Source organism: Primulina tabacum, chromosome 9, assembly GCF_025594145.1.
Source record: "Primulina tabacum isolate GXHZ01 chromosome 9, ASM2559414v2, whole genome shotgun sequence".
NCBI lineage: Eukaryota > Viridiplantae > Streptophyta > Magnoliopsida > Lamiales > Gesneriaceae > Primulina > Primulina tabacum.
Genome location: NC_134558.1, coordinates 37,327,947 through 37,351,210, shown reverse-complemented (window position 1 = coordinate 37,351,210; position 23,264 = coordinate 37,327,947). Strand labels below are relative to the sequence as shown.

Sequence of the window (23,264 nt, the reverse complement as noted above, 5' to 3'; positions counted from 1 at the left end):
AATCTTGATCATCAATCCTATCATGGAGGCAATGCCACATGGATAGGATGAAATAAACCCTGTAACGGTTAATGAGATCCTACCTATATGGGCACTACCTTCACTTCGTTTCAACGGATAAGATCTTGGCACACATACAATTTCAAAAAAAAAAAGTCCTATTATTATTATTATTAAAATAATCAAAAATTATTATTATATATTATTATTAGTAATAATAATATTATTTTCGAGACTTGTCTATGGAATAAGATGGTAAGTATCCATATATCAAACACGAAAAAATCGCAAATCCTCGTCGCTGTATTCTCGCAGAAAAATTGTCGTATCTGATGCCATTCAACCAGCGCTTATCAATTCCTTATTTATGAAGAACGATAATTGGGCACAAGAACGAACAAGTAAATGCAGCGGCGATTAAGAGACAGCAAGCAAAATCAAATGAATTGAAAATTAACAGCCGTCGGTAGATAGATGGATCGGAGGGTTTAAATGAATTTTAATTATGACAGACCAGTGAAAATATATTTTTTTTTCAAAGACATTTTGACCTCAGTAAAAGTAAATCTAAATCTAAAGCAGTAAAAACGTAGACCACACGGTGAGAATTGAAGCTGCCAAAATTCCACCACCAATTCCGACCACTTCGGCACCATTAGAATTCTGATCAGCTACATCTCCGTCAGGAGCATCCGCCGGAGAATCCGACGGGCCAGGAGGAGCCGGCGGGTACTTGTGCTTACTTTTCGAAGACTTGGGTGAGTCGGCTGCAGAACCAGGTGCGGGAGCGGGAGCCAGCCCACCGAGTTTGGATAATTCTGGCGGCACTAAAACCTTGTTCACTTCGAAGATCGCCAGGGGCGGGTTATCCACCAAAGTGTTTACAATCGTCGCGGTCACGAGCTTCGTTTTTATTGTTACGTCGGTGCCATCATTCTGCACGGTGAAGAAGAACGTGTTCCCTACGGTGGCTAGGGTGCTGGTGAGGCCGTTGCTGGATCTCAAACCAGGTAATGAATCGTAAATCGGCATTCCGTGGTATTCGAGTAAAGATTGTTGATCTGCTGCTGTCAAGTTTTTGTATTTTGGCAGGAAAGCTTTCATGGCTTCGTCCCCGGGGCAAAATATTGTCAATCCACTGTTTATATTGTCTTCGAACGTGGTTTCAGCAGGATTGCTCGAGAGGGTATCGGCGAAGACCTTGCAGCCATGAGCGGACATAAGCTTCGTAATGTTCACCACGCTCGGAGCCGGCGCCGGGGCCTCGGCTTCAGATGACGGCAAGAGGTTGGAGATCTGAATGATGGATATGTCGTACGGTTGAGCTTCGACAGATTTGACGAAAGTGGCTGAAATGTTGCCGCCATTATCCTCGGGAGAGAAACCCACTTTCCCACGGCCGAGATCGGTTATATTGATGAAACCGGATGAGCCAGTGGCGAAGCCGGTGGCTTGGTACATGGTAGCGGCGAGTGCGCTGCCGTCGGTGATCTGGTGGAGCTTCTTGGCGTCGAAGTAGTCGAGAAGAACGTGGTATGATAGTACATTCTTAATCCCACCGAGAGTGAGGTGTTTGGCGAGTAGATCCGCCATCCCTGGATTGTCCACCGCGCATACGGTGATGGTCCTCCGTCGGTTGATCTCCGGCGCCAGCTGGGTAACGGACAAGTAGTGGTTGAAAGTGGAGAATTCAGGATGTTTATCTAGCATGAGGGTGACGTTGAAGGCGTCGGTAGTGGGAGAGAGAAGCAAGACGGCAAGGAAGAGGACCGCCGAAGCGGCGGAGACACCGCGACAGAGCTGCATTGTGTGCTGTAGAATGGATTCAGTGGTGCGGAGAGACGTAAAATTGCAGGATATAAAAAGTGAGCTGAGTAATAATTGCCTCCAGGGGTTATTGGTAATCAGAGCCTATTTTCCTACATTACAAATAATGGTACATTCGTTTCTTGGATTTGAATAAGCTTTGTAATTAATGACGTTTGCATTTGTTTTTGTTTAAGCATAATCAACGCCAATATCACGCGGAGGAGCAGTTAAATTTAATTGACTAAAATCACGATGACTCCGCCATGTTATTTATTTATTTTTATAAGAATAACAATAAATATCATGTGAGACGATCTCACGAATTTTTATCTGTGAGACGAATCAATCCTACCTATATTCACAATAAAATTGTAACACTCCTGACATAAAAAGTAATATTTTTTCATGAATGATCCAAATAAGAGATTCGTCTCACAAAACACGACTCGTGAGACCGTCTCACATAAGTTTTTGTCTTTTTATAATGGGTTGGAGGATTTACTTAAATTTAACTTGACTAACTATGAAACTTCTTCCAGTAAAATTATCATTTTATGTCCAGTTTTACGAGAAGATGATCAAACGAAAAAGAATGAAAAGAAAAGGTAGATTAGGGTCGTCGGGAAATTGGACACAACACGTGGGTTTAGGCGTCACTCCAGCATAAAATCCAGGCAAATCTTACAAGTACAACTCATATAAAAACGGTGAATGACCGTGTGTATTACCTTCATTTCATTTTAATGGATAAGATCTTGTTACAAATATAATTTCAAAAAAAAAATGGGTCATATATAAATGTGCAAATCTTGATCATCCATCATATCATGGGGGCAATGCCCACATGGATAGGATGAAATAAACCTATAAAAACCAATAAGGGCCCGTAATGAAACTTTAATACTTCAATTTTGGAAAGAATATAATATTTTTAAACCAAATCATATTAAAAAAATTTAATAAAAAATAAAAAGAGTACATATTGTTTCGAAATATAAATTGTCTAATATTTTTAAAATAATTGATTTATTCACCATTTAATATGATTTATGTTTCAAATTAGAACCCATATCAAAAGTATGTATTAGATTACTGATTTAATCATTTTTTTAAAAAAAATTGAATACCGACAAATAGTGAAAAATAAATAAATTGTAGGAGAAAAGGTGTCGTTTATGAGGTATAAAGATGGCAATTTTGGTAATATATGAAGAAGTTGGGGGCAAAAATTCGTAGTGATAAGGTAAAAAATACGTTGGGGAGAGTAAAAGCATGGTACTCTTGCAGGCTGTCAAGTGGCAAGGCATGAGCGGGGATACACCTTCGTCGGTGGTTTATAATTTTGTCCAAATTACAACAAAATTATTTAGAAAATTCTCAATTGTTTTTAATTATTTAATATCATTTCAGAATCAAAATAAAATAATAAAAATTTCTTCAAACATTTAAATCAATCTGTTAGTCAAATAAAATACTAAAGAAACCAGCTACCGCCACAGGTTAAATGTTTATGACATTTAATCCTCTGAAGAGCAAACTTACTAAAATAGTATCAATGTTTTCAGCTATATATGTTTTTGGTTAGAAATCATCCAAGTTAAGTTAAGCTAGAACATGAGAACGGATTGCACTAACTTCGAGCGGACGACCCGGGTCCAACATGACAGCCCGGCCCACAACCAGGACCGTGCCCATAAACGGGTCCCTGGTGCCCACCCATCAACCTATATGCACCTTCGTAACCGCCTCCGCTGGCTGTCACACCACCGCTCTCTTTATCCCCTGTTCCTCCTGCCATCGCGGTCTTCTCCCCTTCCGTATCCCTAAACCTATGCAAGTAAGTCTTCAGCGACTCCACGTAATCCTCGAACCCGAGAGTGGTCATCGCCCAGAGCAAGTCGTCGCCGTTGACTGTCTTCCTTCTCTCCCGCTGACACTTGTCGGACGCCTCGCCGGTGATGAAGCTTATGAATTCAGAAACGCATTCCTGCACCGTCTCTTTTGCGTCCTTGGATATCTTGGCGTTCGCTGGCAGCGCTTTCTTCATGATTCTGCTGACGTTGGCGATCGGCAGAAGCCTGTCCAGATCTCTTTGGGAGGCCTCGCTTCTGTCCCTGTTCCCCCACGATTCGTTATCGGAATCCACCATCTCGGGTCTGGCAGAGTAAATTACATATACAAAAACAAAATGAAATAAATACTCGACCGACGGAACGAGAATCGGCTGAGAGTAGATCCGGCGGCGGAGAAATACAGAGATGTTAGCGGGGTCGGAACGGAGAGAGGATTTATAATGGACTCGATCATATGACGACGCGGATTACTGTGGACCGTTTTATGTCAATAACTTTCTGTGACTTGTGGACGACTTCTCCGTCGTCCGATTGGTTGTCGGGGTGAGGAGATCTCTGCCGTTCATTCAGTATCCGCCACGTGGGTAATGGTCGAGCTTCTTGTTCTTTCTTTCGCCAGCGAATCACATTGCCAATCAAACACCCTTTCTCCTTTTTCACTTTAATAATTGGTGGTAGTCATGTTTATGGGTTATGATTGGTTATAGGAAAAGGTATTTCTCAGTCTATTTGATTTTCTTGTTTTAAAGTTTTTTTTATTTTATTTTTTGTTGCTTGATTGTAGTTCTCTGAAGTTTTTTTTAAATAATTTAAAGTGGTGATAAATTTTATTGTATTTACTAGTATGTATGTTTTCTAGCTGGAAATTCATAGTTTTCGAAAAGAAGAACTTATTTATATTTAGATTAAATCTCCTGTGACACGGTCTGACGAATTTTTATCTGTGAGATGGGTCGATGGGTCAATCTTATCGATATTCACAAAAAAAATAATATTTTTATCATAAAAATTAATACTTTTTCATGGATGACTAAAATTAAAGATCTGTCTCACAAAATATGACTCGTAAGACCATCTCACACAAATTATTGTCTTATGTTTGACGCGAGTTTCTACAAAAAGTATGATTAGTAGATATTATTGGATATCATCGTTTTATAAATATAATATAAAAATGTACTTGCTCCAATTTACCCTCTTTGCCACTTTATTACGATATTATTATGCGTGGTTTCACTTTTCATATCTGTGCAAGAAACTCTGATTTGCATTGATTCGCAAAGGTGTGGTGCTACAATCAGTGTTGGGCAACTGTACTGCTTTAACTTGAACTGATTTGTGAACCTTTTTCAGTTGGAGAATCGAAGTACAAAACAACTTTCGACTTTCTCTGTTCAAGAAAAAGGTTGGACAAATAAATGGAAAAGAATCTTGTAGTTTTTTCCTTTTTTATTATTTACGCTATTTCAATTTAAATTATCTTTATATGCAAAATATTATTAAAAACTATTTAACTTAATTGGAATATACTAACCAAAAATAAAAATAAAAAATTGATTTCCCCCAACATAAGATTATATTAAAGACCGACATTTTGTATTGTATTAATGAATAAGCTTTGACAATTATTTTATGAGTATGTCTTTCCTGAAACAGTCTCACGATCACAATAAAAAATAATTTTTTTAACATAAAAAATAATATTTTTCTTGGATGACCTAAATAAGATATCAATATCACAAAATATTTAAATCGAGTGATTGCGTACACATTTTTAGCTTTTAAATCTCTTTTCATCGAACTACATTTCAAATCAAATACAAAAAGTGCGACCTACTCAAACAAATATGTCGCAAATAAAAAGAACATTTATTTTGTACACTATTAGTCTATTCTGGAAAATATTGTCGGGTTGCATCTCGAATGTCGTAAAACTTAACAAATAAACAAAATTTATATTAAAAAATTTGTTAAATTTTATAAATAAAGGTAAAATCTTCTATTTATTCAATGAATATATCTCTCATAATACGATCTCACGAATCTTTATCTGTGAGACGAATCAACCTTACCGATATTCAACATAAAAAATAATATTCTTAACATAAAAAATAATATTTTTTCATTGATGACCCAAATAAGATACATGTATCACAAAATACGACCCGTGAAACAGTATTACACAAATTTTTGCCTTATTCAATATGGAAAGTATGTTTAGTCCCATCAAACTCGTATCATTCTCATACATATAAAAAAATTATACAGAGGTCTGCTTCCCTAAGTGCCAAGTGGGAAGTATATTCCTTCCAACACTTCCTTCTTCCGAAAAGCTCTCAAACAAGAGAGACTAGAGATTCGCCCACGACAAATTCAAGGTGATTTCGCAAATGTGGTCAACCAAAAGAATTACGTGACACGAAGAAAAACTAAATTATTATTTATTACTAAAAAATTATAGATAATCGAAACACACACCAAAATATTAAAATCTAGATCCTACAATCAACTATGATATCTTACAACAGTTTTGGAATCGCAGGGGTCTCCTATTCAAGGCTCAAGACTTCAGAGAGAAAATCTCTGACTTTTATCTACGTGTACATAACAAGCTGCAACTAATTCTATGGATCCCTAGTGAACAAGGGTGCCAGTTAATCACACTAAAAGTAAAACTACAGATGCTTCGACTCAAAGAAAGTAGCAACGGTCCATGTAGATTACGAGGAAAAGAACGACGCAAGTTAGGGTATAGTGTACAACCAGTTTCTGATAAGTTGTCAGGCATTAACACGTTGGCTAGAAGGTTTTTCTCCATCTTTGACAACACAACCTTCATCCTTTTCATCATCAGCCTCTTCAGCATCAGCAATTTTGGCAAGCTCATCCTGAATCATGAGCTTTATTGATGGTTTTCTAGGCATCAGATCCTTGTTGAATTGCTTGGCTGAAACGAGGATAATTTATCATTGTCATTAAAAGTAAAAGATCAGGTTGTAATCAAATTTTTAACATAATGGAAAACAAGACATCAAATATCTAATCCTCTTTTTACAGCAGTCAACAAATCTGCTCGAGCAATAAGTACATCATCGCTAGAGCAGAAATAAAGCAGTAAAATTAGGACCATAACCAAAAAAAAAAAAACACACTTTCCCCAGTAAATTGTAAAGAATTTGAGAGTTTTGAAATATGCCACGAGAATCCCTATCGGTTTGGAAACAGGTAGGGGAACGAAACTAGGAAAGGAGGGGAAAATCGGGCAGGTTAGTTCCAAGTCCTCCAAGATTTTAAAGGGGAGATGGGAGCTTACCAAGCATCTTCAGAATGTCGGTGAAGGTGGCCTGTAAAATTAAATTCAATAAGCTGGGTACGTTATCAGGAGAATGAAAAGGACAATTAATCCACTAAATACTGTAAAACTGCAAGAAAACAGGTTAATATCACTTCTCACAACTTAGAGTTGAAATCAAGAGATAAGCTAAACGTTCAAGACTCATGAACTCTTCTAATGAATTCTGAGTCATCAATAGACTCGATAGAACCATTTCGCAGAAAAAAACATAAATCTCTTGTCAGAGAACACATATAAGACCAAAGTAAATATCCCAAACAATCGGAGAAGACAAAAATATGTAAGTGTCTATTTAACTTCGACAACAGACACAACATGAGAGTACGAAAGTATGAAAATAGACCATCTATCTTCCTCGCCTAACCACCAAAAAAATTGATCATAAGAATTTATGACACTTACTGTATTGAAGTCAACCTCTTTAAGGATTTCAGAAATCGCATTCCTAAGATCATTGTCACTCGGCTTTAATTTCTCCTCCCTGAGATTGTCTTTTACTTTCAGTATTTTTTTCCCTTAATCCCACATCAACAAAACAAAAGTCAAAAGAATGATTTTCATTCATGGGAGCCTAGATAAAACAAAAGAATATACTCACCAACTTTTTTAACAACAAACAATTTATCAACTTAGAATTATACAATACTCACCAGGGCTCACAGTTGATGAAGCTGTCTTTGGAGTTGATGTCTTCTCCTTGATCGATTCATCTTTCTTTTTACCAGAGGACCTCTTTGTACTAGTATCCCTATTGATTTTTTGGCGGCTTGACAGTGATTTTGGAGCTTCTTTTTTCGGTGGAAGGCTGGCCTCTTTAGAGATTGTTACTTTCTTGGTTTTGGTTTTCTTGACAGTTCCCTTCTTTGCAGAGGACTTTGCTGGTCCTTGTTTCTTCTTTCTTTTGTCTTTATCAGATCCTTCACATTCATTTGCCTTCTCTTCACGTTCAGCAGGTTCCGATTTCTCATCTTCTGACCTCTTTGAACAATTATTTTTATCATCCTTGACATATGTTTCCCCATCTTTCCTCTGATCCATCTTCGGGTTTAGGTTCGCTATCCTTTTTTGGTGTACCTTTGGCTTTCTTTTGACTCTGTATATGAGAAAGATGAAATCTTGTACAAGTACCAATAACTTATTCAAATACGTTCAACAATCATACGAGTCAATTGCTATATTGCTTGATATGATGTTGTTTCTTCAATGTAATTTCATAGAGGAGCTTCCAATTGGAAGGTAAAAGCACAAAGCCACATGCACATATATTTTATCAGATTGTATATTCTCTTCTTTCAGTGGGCACCAAGGGATTTAGGTAGAAGTAGAATAGACTTGAACCTCAAATTATTTATGACAGTTACACGCAACACCACAACTCGTTAAAAAATACAAAAGAAACTGAACACCAATCGAAGTCATCATATGCTGCAGTAATTTAGGGTTAATCGAATCGAGCAGGTTCATAAGAGAATTTCAAGTCAGCTAGAATAAAATTCAATTTGATTTGAATTTGAAGTCAAACTCGAATTGAGTTCGAATATTTTTTCACCCGAATTTGGCCTGGACTATTTTGCCATGTAGCTTGCGGTCCCGATCATAAGCTTTAATATCTTGATTAATATTCTACAAATAAACTAAATTAGACGAGCACCAGCACAAATTAGAGCATTTACTAAGAAGCTCAATTAAAGTCAAACCAAATGAATTGTACTTGAACTCGAGCCCAAAATCGTTTATGTTTCTAGCTTCAAGGCTGCTAATAAAAACCGACTCCAAGCTCACATATGAAAATACGGCAAATATTCATCAAGAACACAAATAAGAAAGTTGACAACTGACAATAACATTTCATTCATTTAGAACAACGTACCTTCACTGAGCCTTCTGAAAGTGTGCTACCCCCAGATGCTGATTTGCTCTCTCTCTTTCTTTTTTTCCCCTTACTTGACTGAACGTACACAATACACACATAAAATTTATAAGCCAGGAGAGGAAGAATTTAATAAGGCAGTCAAACTAAAAAGCGACTTGGTATACCTGTTCTTTTTCAGCAAGCAACTCAGTGGTGGTTGCATGAGGCGCCACCAAAAACTCTATCAACTTTGAAATGATATCTTCCTGAATGTAAAATAACAGAATTGAGACTTCAATTTTTTGAACAAAACAAAGACGAAAGGATAATCACGAACTTTGCAATAGAGCTAGAGAGATATCAACATACCTTCCTTACAGTAGCCAATATTGGTATATCAAGGACATCACAAAACTCGACCAGTTTATCTTTGAAAATCTTGTCAAGTTTCTCTATAAGTTTTAGTGTTTGCTTTTCCTGAGACTATGTCACAAAGGTTTTTCTGAATATCCAAATCATAGGTCCAATTGATAGGTAACTTATCATTGAAGTTCTACTTTACCTCATCATCATGCCAAGCGAACCCAGAGAATCTTGATATGTTGTTCTTAACTTGAGCTGCCTGGAGGTCATCATAAGCACAAATGAAAAAATTCTGAACTTACCAACAAAAGAAAGAAAAAATAGCAGACTACAGCAGATTGGCATGTTAGAGGTAACCAGATGGATGCATTGAGAGTATAATATTCGCTGATAATTTCAAGCAAATTTGCAGGACTTAAATAAATTCCGACTAACAAATCAACTCACCAAAAAAAAATGTTTAAAGAAGAACATGTCTCACAAGAGTTAAAAATTTGATTCCGGTAACTTAAAAATATTATAATCCCATGATGACAGACTCAATCCATGTCAGCTCGGCGTTTTTCGGCATTGAAAAGTGGAATAAAGGTTTTTGTGATCTCCTTTCTTAGGTCTTACGTTCCATGCACCATGGAACACTAAGGAGTTCCAAATGAATTATTGATGACAGAATCCATGAGTAATTCAACTTCCTGAGAATCTGAAGAGGTTGAGGGAGGGGTTCAAATTGCGTGTAGAAGTGAAATGGTCGATTACACAATGGAAATAGAATGTCAACTACATGAATGTGGAATCAAATATAAGCCATATGATATTATCATGGGAAGTAACACCTTTAAAACAAGGATCGGAAGCTCAACCAAAAATCCAAAGACCGAAGCATTACCTTTCCTCTCCTTCCAAAGAGAATAGTATGCAGCAATTTGAAGGTATCATCGCTTTTCTTCCTGGACAACTTGTAAGCCACTGTAACAATAAATACAGTTCATAGTTCATAAACACATCAAATCAAATTATATGACTGCAGGACAGGACAATATTAAAAACAAGGCAAACATGCGTCTCAAGTTCATTTTAGTTAAAATAAAAATTCTAACAAAATTGTTTCAGTACCTATATTTTAAGGAACAAGAATTTGTGTTACCGCATAAGAGTAAGATCTAAAATTTGAACACCCATCAGCAAGACCGAGAAGACATAGAAGATACCTAGCACAAAGACTTCTTTTTATTTGTTGAATAGAAACTCAATTTTATAAGCATAACCATTCAGACACGCATGCTTGCGAAATGCTTGCGAATGTACATACACACAATCTGACGAATAGGGAGATGGAATATCATAAGAAATCATTATTTCTATCACTAGTGACCAACTCTCAAACTAGCACTTCGGAATTCGGATAAATGCCAAATTTCACCATGGCTACTTTTGACGGATTTGTCGCCATAATTAACTTGAAATGCATATAACAACACAATAATTCAAAATTCAAAATCATCGTTTCATTAAAAAAATCTGTTTGTCTGAAAATCATAAATGGAAACCAAGGATATCTTAACAGATAAAAATCCTTCAATGCACACATTCAAATATACAGGCATAATGCTTATCATCTCATCTGGCCATGGGGAGTATATATGAGAAGCAGACCCTGTCATATTTGGCTGTAATACTTCAAATTCATGACTTGGTTTTTTTCAACAGCATTCTAAAACCTATAAAGTAGAAAACAAGCAAACAAATGCAAATCCTTGCAATGCTGGGAAAAACTCGAGAAACTAGGAATTTCTGATATGGGAATATGAGTTTCACTATGAATCAGGAAGCATTCTAAAAACCATAATTATGTTCAAAATCTTCAAATATAGCCTTCAAATATTCTTTGGAACAAGCTCATTTTGTCAATAAATAATAAGGTCCTTCCAGTTAAACACCAACATTGCTATGCAATAGAAAAGGTAAAAGGCTAGCTAAGCATGCACATGCAACATATATGACATGGTAAAAAGAGACTTATGAGACTCACTTAACTTCCTTGTACAAAGAAAAATTAAGCTACATTGTCAAAAAATCGCAAATTAGAAGTGATCCAGCTTTGTTGGAGCATACACACAACATTGAGGCCCGCAACCATCCTAATGTCTTAACGCAAGCTCTAATATGATGCTGCAACACTTAGCTTTGCTCACCATGGAATTCATATGAGAAGAGAGAACAAAGAAAAGTGAAAAACACATCAGCATAGCAAACATTGCATCCCACGTGAGAATCTTTAGGCGTGGAATAAAATTTGGTGTACATACATTTAGCAAAGGAATCAAAATTAGTAAAAAGAATACCATTTGGGATATCTTTCAGCGCAGTTCCATGACCCTGCAAACAAACACCAAGGCATCAAAGAGTGAATCTTCAATATCATTAAAGTTCATACAATAAAGAAGTGAATTTAACAGAGAGGATGCAAACAACAAAGTGCAAACTAAATGGACACCTTTTCAACTTTGAACTCCTTAGCAGCATCCTGGTCAATAAAGGCCACAAGTCTCTCAACAGATTTTCTTTCACGAACAGGCCGATCAACTGTGAGAGCCACGGGGGTTTTCAGCCCCTCTTTTTTATCCGTCGAGGTTTTAGTTTCTTTAGTTTTTTTCTCTCTCTGGGTGTTCGATTCCTTGTCTTCTGTTTCATGTTTCATATTTCTTTCTTTTTTGCCATTACCACTCTTTGTTCTCAGACGATTCTTCAGGCTCCTCTCCTCTTTAGATTCTTTCGGCTTTTCCTCTTCTCCCGCTTCTTCCACCTTGTCCTCGACCTTAGCATCAGCGTCGGTTTTTTCGGTAGGGCCATGGTTCATTTCCTCAATCTCCATGTCCACTTTTTCTTCTGCAACTTGCTGATTTTCTTCTTCTTCCTCGGTCTCTTCCATTCTTTCATCTTTACCCCCTTCTTTCACTACATCTTCGTTTTTTGCTTTCTTTTCGGTTTCCTTGCTGTCATTCACTTTTCCTTTGTCCATATTGTTATTCTCAACTTTCTCGGGAACTGTGTTTTCTTCTTCCATTTCTGTTACTCCATCATGATGTTCCTCAGTCTTCTTCACCAAAGGATCTGTCTTTTCCTCCATTTCAACATTCCCATTTGCCACAGACTCGGGCTTAACCAACTCTGCAGTCTGCATCTTTCTCACCCATGACAGTTTGTAGCAAAAGTCTATGACCTCTCCACAAAAACTCTTTTTTGCTGAACAAAAACTACAGCACACCAAAAATCATAAACAATATCCAGATGAACTACCATAGTAACTAAATTATGAACCAGCAAAAGAAAAACTCAACAAATTTAAGAGAATGAACGTCATTAACAGTATTTAACACTGTAACCCAAGACAAGTACAGTAAGGAAAATTCAGGTAATTAGCTAAATCATATGAATATGAAAAAAATATCATATGCATAATTGGACTAGAAATCATCTAAACAAATGTGAATCCCACAAACACGGTAGAATAACTAAAGAAAGAATCAAGCTTAATGCCATATAAAATGCTGAGATGGAGGAAAAGAGGAGATCGAGTTTAATGCCATGTGAAATTTACACCCAAAACCACTAGTTCACCCAAACAAAGAGGAAATCAGATCACTTACAGCAAAAAGAATCAAACAGCTACAAAAATTAAATCCCTCGACTAAATTACAAACCCTAACCAAAACTGCGCTAATTTAAGTCAAATTCAGAAAGGAACAACGAGGAAACGCAAGTATATATGCAGAAATAATAAGTTAAAAAAAAACAGAGAAAGAGAGAGATAGAGGCTAACATGGAAAACCATAACTTACAGAGAATTCGAGGCTCGCGTATCCTCTGTCTACTTCCTGTCTGTTTTGGTTTTTCTCGTATCAACGTAAGCGTTGGTGGGGCGGACTTCAAATCCGGATTTCAAATCACGTAAAACGCTGAAATAGTAGGCAATGGACGGAATTCTGAAATCGATGATGGCCGAGACATGTGATAAAATATAGAGTATGTTTTTTGTGAGATGGTTTTACGGATTTTTATTTATGAGATGAGTCAATCTTGTCGATATTCACTTTTAGCATATAAAGTAATATTTTTTAATGGATGACCCAAATAACATATTCGTCTCATAAAATATGATATGAGACCGTCTCACACAAATTTTTGTCTAAAATCTATTCGATATATGCCAATATTACATTTTCCTTCAAAATAACTGTTGAATAATAGATATGACATGAGATCCTGATATATATAGACATGTCAAATGAGTCGATTTTATATATAAAATAAAAATTAATATTTTTGATATAAAAAAATAATATTTTTTATAATATAAATCATGTGATTAAATTAACTCGTAAAACGATGATATGAAATATGTTACATGTAGAGAGGTGAATTCATGCAGACAAGCCAAACACAACCTGTTCAATTGGACCGATCAAGCAATTATTTTTTTAAAAAATAAAATAAAATAAAATACAAAAAAGAAAAACGTGATAATTTACCAGCCGTTGATGCATCGCGATAGTGGATTTCCTACTTTTCTCGTTAGCGTCGGATTGCCCACACCCTAATTTCATTTCACCTGTTCCACGTTCACTCCTATCTTCTCTCTCGCAGTTCCCTTTCTCCTGTCCATTTCCTCCGGAGAATGAATTCTCACAATTTTCTGGGAGATTTTACTGTTTTGCTTCAGAACACATATATTTCACGACTAATCCTCTCTAGTTTGATTTCAGCTCGCCTACCAGCGTAAAAGAACCAAACAATGAATAAACAATTTCTACTTTTTGCGAGTTTCGTAGTGGGTTTTCTTGACATGAAATTCTACTCAGAACTCGTTTTTTGTTCGTTGTATTTAGGTTTCTGCTCTCACCATGTTTGCCCATTTTGGTTTTCGTATGATTTGTCTACTTCAAGGGAGAAAGCCTTGCAAAGTCGCTACCTTTTTTAGCTTTTGAGCCGTTAACTTTATCAGCTAACACGGGTTTGTTGTTTTTTACCAGGTCTTTTGGTGAGTTTTCCTCAGTTGTGACTAGACGGATTGTCTTATTGCCTCGTTAGACTTTGGGTCTTGGAGGAGTTTAGGTTTCGTCAAAATTAAGGTTGAAAATTTCGAGATTTTGTATTGAATTTGTTCAGACTTGCGGCTGTTTGGATAATTTGCTCCTCTCGTCGGGTAGCAAGGTTCCTCTTTATGGGGTACCTCTAAATTTTAATTTTATTTCTTTCCTTTGTATCGTTATATCATTTTAGGCTTCGTTTAGCTGAAGGTTCTACACATCTTGTTCAATAGCAGTTTAGAAAACTCTTCAGATTTTGTGAGGTTGCTTTTCCTTCAGATTAAGACTATTGCTTTAACCTAGTTTCGCTTAAAGACATTCTAGTTGTACTTGTACATTATGGCTGCACATGAAAACTACTTTGTGGAGTGGAAAGAGCTATTTGTGTCAAAAGAGAGGGGAAACCGTGTGGTTCACTATTTTTTGAAGGATAATTTAGGGGAATCCATTCTTGCCGTTGTGGGCACTGAGAGGAGTGTTAGGCACATGTTTTATGTTGTATCTGAAGAGTTCCTGAGTGTTCATGTGGCCGAGAACTCGGTTCATGCCGGATTCAGATGGAGATCGAGAAGAGAGGTCGTGAATTGGCTTACTTCTATGTTGTCAAAACAGCATTGGCAAGAAGATTATGCCAGTAGGTTTTCCTTTTTTCTTTTTCCCATTGTAAGGGGTACATGCTGATTGTGCTAGTAGTAGTAGTGCTTGTTTTGTCGTTGCGGTGATCTCTTGGTAATCAAGCCTCTGTAAATGCAATACATGTTTTTGAACTTATTTCCTCGGGTTTCATAGTTTGCCAAGCAATCTCTCTTTTTGCCTGTCTTGAATTAATTAATAATTTAAAGTTTCCATTTTTTCGATCATTTTGATTACTTTTATAAATCAAATATTGGTAGAATTATTATGCTCATAGCTCATATATTACTATTACTTTGGATTCACAGTTAACTCTTTGCAAGGTCCAAGGGGATGGTGGTTTTGATGGAAAATAGTAATACATGATTTGGCGTTCTCTAATGGAAGTTTTCTGATTTTAAGTTAGAAGCTGTGAAAATATTCGATTTTTTATTTATAGAAATGTTTTGTGATCATTTTCCTGGATGTACAGGATTCTAATAAAATTTTGGTGGAGTGTACATTATTTACTTGCCGAAAATCATCTAGGTTGACGGCGCTAGGAAATATTTGACATTTTATCTGATTAGGATAATCAACATATTCAGGTGAATTGACATATTGCAACCTTTTGGATGTAGTGTCACCCCCCAAAGATGATCCTACCACCGTCAATGCACAGCTAAAGCAGATGCCTCCTCATAATGTACGTGTTATTTTATTTTATTCAGGGGCCAAATGTAGTCGTCTTGCTATTTTTTTTATGTTTACATGTTATTCTGAAACTTGTAATTTACATGCCATCAAACTTGTACAATAGGGCCATTTACGAAGGAACTTGCAAGGTCATCAATTAGACATTAAGTGGTTGGGTTCAGCATGGACATGTGGTAAACAGTTGAAGCATTACCCAGCGTTTAAGAGGAATGAAACTTCAATTGAGGTAAGTTAAAGCTTAACAAATGTAAGAATTGTTGAGTTTTCTAGTTTAAAATTTTGCTTTCTTGGCATATTCTATTTGAATATTTGGGTAAGACTAGGCAAACAACTTGAAGTGACTCATTTAGTTTCTTAACGATTAAGATTGGATGCATACCTATTCAATCTAAGTTTATCGCATGTACTTTATATGCCAAAAGTTTAGGATTGCAAGCTGGATTTTCAATTTAAATATTTTAGAGTTGTCAGTAGGACTTCATGCCCGACGATGCTATAAATTTTGTTTCTTACAAAAATAGAAAATTTACACGCTGGCTTTATTATCATGATGATTATTATACAGTCGAAGCACACTCTGTGTGTGTGTAAAGTAATATTTATGTCTAGAGAATTTTATTTTTAAAGTAATAGTTTTTTTATTGATTATTGATATCCTACGAAATTAAACGAGATATAAGATATAATAATATGATCTTTTTATATTAAATGCAATATGTTGTATGAACTCATTTTTTATTACGAAATCCAACTTTATAATGAAAACACAAAACACATCTAGACTGAGTATTTTTTCAAATAAGCCACATAAGGCACAACATTAAATAGACAAATAACCACAAAAAATTAAAATGTATGTAAGTAAATAGAAATTTAACTCCTTTTTAAGTGCGAGTCTAGCCGACCGAGTCAAAAAATCAAATAAAAACCTGAATTAGTTGGAAAATATCTGAAAGCTTGCGCAAACGTAGTTGTAACACAAAAATCTAATTCAAACCAAACGTTCTATCAAAAAATGCAACTCAATCAAATATCAACCATGCTTGAATTAATTTACTATTACATGAGAAATCTCTGTGCTGATATTCATTATTCAGTATATATCAAATTTTCCACGGTTTGTCTTGGTGAAACATTCCAGTCTTCTGACAAAACATAAATAAGACCATAAAACCTTAAAAAATAATATGTGTGATAACCGAGAACCGTAGACTTGAGTTTTCTACGATATGACAATTCTCAACTCTTTTTTAAGCGCTTGTGACTTTGATGATATCTGATGTAAAATTACAGCATGCTTAAGAATTTCAACATGGCATTCCAAACTCTTAGTCCTAGCACCAGTAAGTTTTTTTGAATTATCTGCAATTAACTTGGTGAACTCACAACTCTTTCTCATGGATTCTACATTAGGTACAATCATTTGTCTTTGTGATGGCTGAGAAAGAGAGCCGCTATATTGCATATTTGGAAGATATGTATGAAGATAGAAAATGCCAGAAAAAGGTTAAAGTGAGATGGTTTCACCACAACAAAGAAGTCCGTGGAGTTGTTTCTTTACGGAATCCTCATCCTAAAGAAGTCTTCATCACTCCTTACGTACAAGTCATCAGTGCAGAATGTGTTGATGGTCTTGCAGTAGTCTTAACTCGTGAACACTATGAGAAATGCCTGGGAGTTTTCCCTGGTGATATGTTGAGAAAAATGCATTTTTGCTTCAGACAATTCAAGAGTAACAGAGTAAAGCCTTTCAAATTGAGTAACTTGCGTGGATATTTTGATCAATCGATTTTCTCGTGTTTTAGCCCTGATTTTTTTGAGGAAGAATATAGCTCAGAGGATGGTGTAAAAGTGGGAGCTAAAAGGAATAGAAGTTGCAGAGAGAATCAAAAGTATGATCTATCGTACCAGAAACTTAAATATGATGTATTGAGCAAGGAGCAAAGTTTCCTCAAGAATGTTGAAGACCACCTTCCATGTGCGCCAGTTTTTAGGTCTAATGAAAAGATCGAGTTTCTTTGCCAAGACAGTGGTATTCGAGGATGTTGGTTCAGGTGCTCGGTCTTAGAGATATCCAGGAAACAGATTAAAATATCATACGATGATGTTAGGGATGAAGATGGTTGCTCCAATCTTGAGGTATTAATTATCACAGCCCGTGGTCGAAGCATTCACTTTGAAACCATTGTTATTTTTGTGGATACAAATAAACTGATAATGTTGTCGTGACATTCTCAATAGTAAAGGAGAGGTATTCTTAATAAAAGATTCAACATATCATAAGCATTTGTTGGAAAAAATTTACTATTATTTTACTGCAGCTCGTTGTAGTTTAATGTGCCACGGCCAGTTATTGTTCTTGTGTAGTCACTCCTCAACGCAGGAAACACTTTACTATTTTTACTATTTCTTTCTAATTGCAGGAATGGATTCCAACGAATAGAGTGGCCAAAGCTGATAGACTGGGAATGAGACATCCTGGTCGCCCAACTGTTAGACCCTTCTATACTTGCAATAAAAGTAGCCCAACCTTTGAGGTTGGAGATCCAGTTGACGTGTGGTGGAGTGATGGTTGGTGGGAAGGGGTTGTTTCTGATGCCCACGATCCAATAAACCAAAGTTTCCGTGTTTATCTTCCAGGTTTGTTTCCTGTTGCTCTAAATTGCAAAGTGTTTATCCCCCAACGGCTTATGTGTTTCTAAAGAAACTGAATATGATGTCAGGTGAAAACTTATATTTGAATATCGAGTTAAAGAACCTTAGAGTTTCCAAAGATTGGGTTGGCGGACGTTGGGTGGATCTCAAGCCAAACCCTGATATAATCGACCTCATATCTTCAGCTAGTGTAGACACCAAGCTCTCAAAATCTTCAGCTGTTTCTATGGAAAGGAAGTCCCAAAATTCTCCTCCTTCCTGTCAGAAACTTGTCACAACTCACATGCTCAATGCTGTTTTTGAAGAAATTCCTGATTTGTCAGGCATGACGCTGACAAATGTCCCTTTAAAAGATGGTTATGCCAATGATGAGCAGCAAGTACTTGAATTTGCAGAAGATAAGGAAAACCGAGCGAGCCATACCCATGAACTCGACGACAAAGACACTGTGGATTACGACTTAACAGATGCACAAATGAGGTGTGATCAAGAAAATTATCTTACTGACTTGTGCGCTAATGTTGATGATGGAAACAAAGACAACAACTTGGTTGTACTCACGACTGGTGAGCAGAAATGCGAGGCAGCAACAGTGAAAAATCCGATCGCACCAACTTCCACGTAAATAATTTTCCTTGCTTGGCTCCTAATCATGGTTAGAAGTGGTCGTAAAGTTTGTTATGTCCGTCGAAATAGTTGTATATAGTTATAGGCTATATTGCAAGTCCGGGTTGTAATTCCGAAGCAGAAAATTTTCTAGAAATGGTCTTGAAATTCTAGAAGTCCAGCCCCTTTATCGTATAGTCCGCACTCCACAGTGGGAAGGAGCACCCTCGCCCGTAACCTGAAATTCTTGTATTATTTGTCCTGGCTAAGAGCTATATCTTCTGGTAGTGATTTCGCCAAGGGAGTGTGGATTCTTGCTATAACAAGGTTGACTGTGTTTAATATAACAATATCATTTATTAAAACCCAAACGCGCTTTATGTCCAGTGATGTTTTTGTGATCGTAATCAATGTATGTTTTAAAAAACGGATTGGATCAATTGGTTCGACTGATAATCGATCACGAAAGTGCTGAAAACCGTTTTGGCTTGTCGAACGGGTCAAACATGTCAAGAACCGGTTCGATTGATTAAATCGATCCGATTGGTTTGCATGTTAAATTCGATTTTTTAATTTTTCCTTTAAAAATTTTGTTTTAATATTTGAACTTTAAATTTATTTTTTGGTATATAGATATGATTTTTTTTATTTTAAATTTTATTAAAAATATTCTTTTAGTAATATTAGATTTTATTTTGATCTATATATTTTTTAAAATATAAATATTAAATTATTATGTTATTTAAATTTTGATAAATTTATTTTTTTATTATTTATATATAAATATTTAAGGTATTTAGAATTTAAAATATATTATTTATTATATTATTGTTTTATATAACATAATAGTTTTTCTGTTCAATTGTAGGTTGAATCGGATTCGGTCAATTGAATCATTTTTAAGATAATTTGGTTCGATCGATATGGTTATTCAAACATTGATGGTAACAATATAACGGTGGTAGTGTTTTTAAAATATTTATATTTTATTAAAAAAATCAATCTAAAACATTTAAAATTAACTTGTAAATACTTTTTTAATTATATTATATGTACTCTTTTACAAAGAATATATAGATATGTTCATACAATCTTTTGCTATTAATAATGGGCAAAAAATTGTGTGAGACGGTCTTGCGGATCGTATTTTATGAGACAGATCTCTTATTTGAATCATCCATGAAAGAGTATTACTTTTTATGCTAAGATTATTACTTTTTATTGTGAATATCGGTAAGGTTGACCCGTCTCACAAATAAAGATTCGTGAGAGCGTCTCACAAGAAACCTACTCTTAATAATGATATCCAACAATTATGATCAACTAGCGTATTATAGCATATGTGAGCTATGTATGTTTTGAAAAAGATAAAGAGTCAAACAGTTTTTTTTAAAAAAAATAAAATAAAACATTTTACAATTTAAATGGTAGAAGATAAAATAAAATATTAGTATAATATGGTAAATTTATGTAATTAATTCGACAAGATGGAAGATGTTTTAGACAAATCTAAAATTATATCATGACTTCATATAATAAGTATCGATTGCTTTTCTTATATATAGTAAAAGAATTAATAGCTTTTTTATAATATTTTTTCAGTTAAATCTAAAAAATTTTCACCAAAAAATGTTTATAATTTTTTTTTTTTAAAATGAAGTATGCATCACTCAAAAGTTATCGAGGAAAAAGAAACATTAGATTTTGATGACACTTTCACTTAATTTCTTTTATAAAGTATGCTAATTATTTTGGTCTATTTCAACTTTATATATTGTAAGGTACTGTTTGGTTCAAGTACTTGTAAGTACTAATATAAATAGTCTTATCATATCACTTATTTTGTACAAGTATTATTTATCTCGATTAATCAAATTATTAATTATTTATTTCACATCAATCAAATTCGTAATACTTTATCTCATATCAATCAAATCAATAATATAAAATTACGATATTACCCTTAATAAATAATATTATTAATATTTTCAATAATGACAAAATGGTAATATCATATTATCTCAAATTTAATCAATCAAATCAATTAAATCAAACACTATATTAACTATCATTTTCTATTTATTTTATTATTACAAAATATTACTTATCTCCATACTATATATCTCATACCATGAACCAAACGGTACCTAAATGTACAAGGATGACATTGGGACGCTGATGTCTTATTTACCCCGCCCTAATTTATGTTTTTTTTTCTAATCGAAGCTTCTCTATTTAATCAACGCTCAGATTAAGTTCACATCGGACTCCCGTTTCAACTTTGCGAAAATCAAATATTCATCATTGTCATCGTTCTTACTTCAAAAAATATACAAATTGTACTTAGATGAGACAGATTTGTCATCATCATCTTCGACCTGACGTGAATTAAATCACTATCTTCATCGCCAGCTTCTGATCTCAATTGAATTAAACAAAAAAAAAATCTTCAAACTCACTTTAAAAATATTGACACAATAATCCAATTACATATATAAATACTAATATTATTTAAACAATACACAATTTTGTAATTAACGGTTTAATAAACAAAATAGATGAAATCACATAATTATTATGAGGTAACGAGTTTGATCATGAACGAGATTTAAATTTTATGAATTCAAATTTTCATTTTTTTTAATTATTAGGAAAATTCATTATTGTTATTATTATTACTAGTAATTATATTATTATAGGTGGTCCAGTTCAAGGATGATGATAACATTCTCATACACGCACTCGATTTTCTTTAGGGATTTGAAAAATCCCTAAACCACCTCATTTCGGGTTTTTCCCACGAGAAAATTGTCATTCCTATAAAATGTATTTGTCTATCAATTATTTTGAGTGCTAGATTATTGTTTTATGATTAGACGGAGGTATTTAAACAATGTTTTCATAATCAAATCAATGATCAAACCAGTTTATCTTAAAAAATGGTTTGGTCAGTATGATCAAAATATAAAAATTAATAATATCATATCGTAAACAATATATTTTGGATCCCAAAAAAATTTAAATATGTATATAAATAATAAAATAGATATATTTATTAAGTTTAAAATCTAAATATACATATAAGATGAACATAAATATACAAAAAAAAAATTATCTATCAGAGTTTTAAATTTAAATAACTATATACAGATATTTAGAATACCAATTATAATTATATATAATTTAAAAATAAAAAAATATATTAAATAAATTTTATTATTATTAAAATAAATTTTTCAACGAAATATAAATTCTAAATAATCATTTATATATATAAATATTAAATTTAAGATTTTAAAAAGAATAATTTTTATAAAAATATAAAAATTTTAAAAATTGGTTCAACCGTTAAGTCGGTTTTCAAGTTTATAACCGATTCGACCATTTAAACAATTTTTAGGGTGTTTCGGTCCGAACTCGTTACTAATTCTCAGTCAAACCGTACAATTATGAAAACACTGATTTAAGCTATATGTTTCAAATCCATTAATGAATTTTAAATATAGTTATCTTTTAACTCATGTAAACATAAGATTATTTTATGTTATTCTTGGATTATTTTTTTCTTAATGACATAGTCAAATCAAATGTTAGTTCTTGAATCATACACATATATGTCAACTTTCATAAAAATACGAGAGACACATGATTTAATGATATTTAAATAAAAAGAAAAACACTCTCGTTGTAATATAAATTAATCTATAAATATTAACTTATAAATATAATCGTGATTATGATATATTTGAAATACGATAAATATGAATATAATTGCTAATTCATTTTTTAAATCTTTATCCTAAACAAATCGTTTTATCCGAATCAAATTCTTACTCCAATCACAACATCAGAATAAATTAATTATAATTAGGAACAAAACCGTAACATAAAATATTTTGAAAATTGCACGAATTTTTTCAGGGGAAAAAACGATATATATATATATATATATATATATATATATATATATATATATATATATAGTAATCAGAAAGCGAAGATTTTCTCAAATCTAGGGTTAGGGTTTTTTTTCCTCAGCCGCAATGAGCTTCTTCACCGAACGCGAGCGCTGAATCACACCCTTATATATGCATGCACCTCGCAATATTCTCCCTCAAATCGAAGATGAGGAACCCGGAAGTTTCCAATTTCTTCCCGGAGGTTTATTTATTTTCTGCTGTTGTCCATTGATTGATTTTCAATCTTCAAGTAGCATGGAAGAACAAATGAGTTTGGGAAATGATGCTAATTAATTCGATTTGTGTCAGAGGCTCAGTTAATCTGTTGCTTTGCTGAACCTTTTTTTTTTTGCACGTCAGTCTGATTCCAAACTCTGTTGTTTCAGTATCGAAGGA

General features: G+C 34.3%; 3 protein-coding genes, 1 non-coding gene and 1 pseudogene across 5 annotated transcripts; 2 read left to right on the top strand and 3 right to left on the bottom strand.

The window, feature by feature from the left end:
• Positions 1–427: 427 nt before the first annotated feature.
• On the bottom strand, positions 428–1,921 carry LOC142555790 (fasciclin-like arabinogalactan protein 1). Its single transcript, XM_075666883.1, has one exon. The coding sequence runs from the start codon at positions 1,804–1,806 to the stop codon at positions 574–576; it is 1,233 nt and encodes a 410-aa protein (XP_075522998.1). The 5' UTR covers positions 1,807–1,921; the 3' UTR covers positions 428–573.
• A 1,346-nt stretch (positions 1,922–3,267) lies between these two features.
• Positions 3,268–4,397, bottom strand: LOC142556689 (nuclear transcription factor Y subunit B-3-like). The gene has a single exon (XM_075668172.1). It carries the CDS (start codon positions 3,956–3,958, stop codon positions 3,440–3,442), a length of 519 nt encoding a protein of 172 aa, XP_075524287.1. The 5' UTR covers positions 3,959–4,397; the 3' UTR covers positions 3,268–3,439.
• Positions 4,398–6,086: 1,689 nt separating this feature from the next.
• LOC142555789 (DEK domain-containing chromatin-associated protein 3-like) lies at positions 6,087–13,171 on the bottom strand (annotated as a pseudogene).
• A 662-nt stretch (positions 13,172–13,833) lies between these two features.
• Positions 13,834–19,290, top strand: LOC142555787 (uncharacterized). Of its 2 annotated transcripts, XM_075666881.1 has the most exons (7): positions 13,834–14,118; positions 14,263–14,953; positions 15,540–15,637; positions 15,752–15,874; positions 17,062–17,787; positions 18,072–18,288; positions 18,372–19,290. In XM_075666881.1, exons 2-7 carry the CDS (start codon positions 14,659–14,661, stop codon positions 18,926–18,928), a joined length of 2,016 nt encoding a protein of 671 aa, XP_075522996.1. In that variant the 5' UTR covers positions 13,834–14,118; positions 14,263–14,658; the 3' UTR covers positions 18,929–19,290. The 2 variants fall into 2 exon arrangements, with proteins under 2 accessions (XP_075522996.1, XP_075522997.1); XM_075666882.1 differs by having other exon boundaries at positions 13,834–14,953; positions 15,573–15,637.
• Positions 19,291–23,140: 3,850 nt separating this feature from the next.
• Positions 23,141–23,240, top strand: LOC142504705 (small nucleolar RNA Z122). The gene has a single exon (XR_012804327.1). It is a non-coding gene; the product is annotated as a small nucleolar RNA Z122 (small nucleolar RNA).
• The last annotated feature ends 24 nt before the right edge of the window (positions 23,241–23,264 follow it).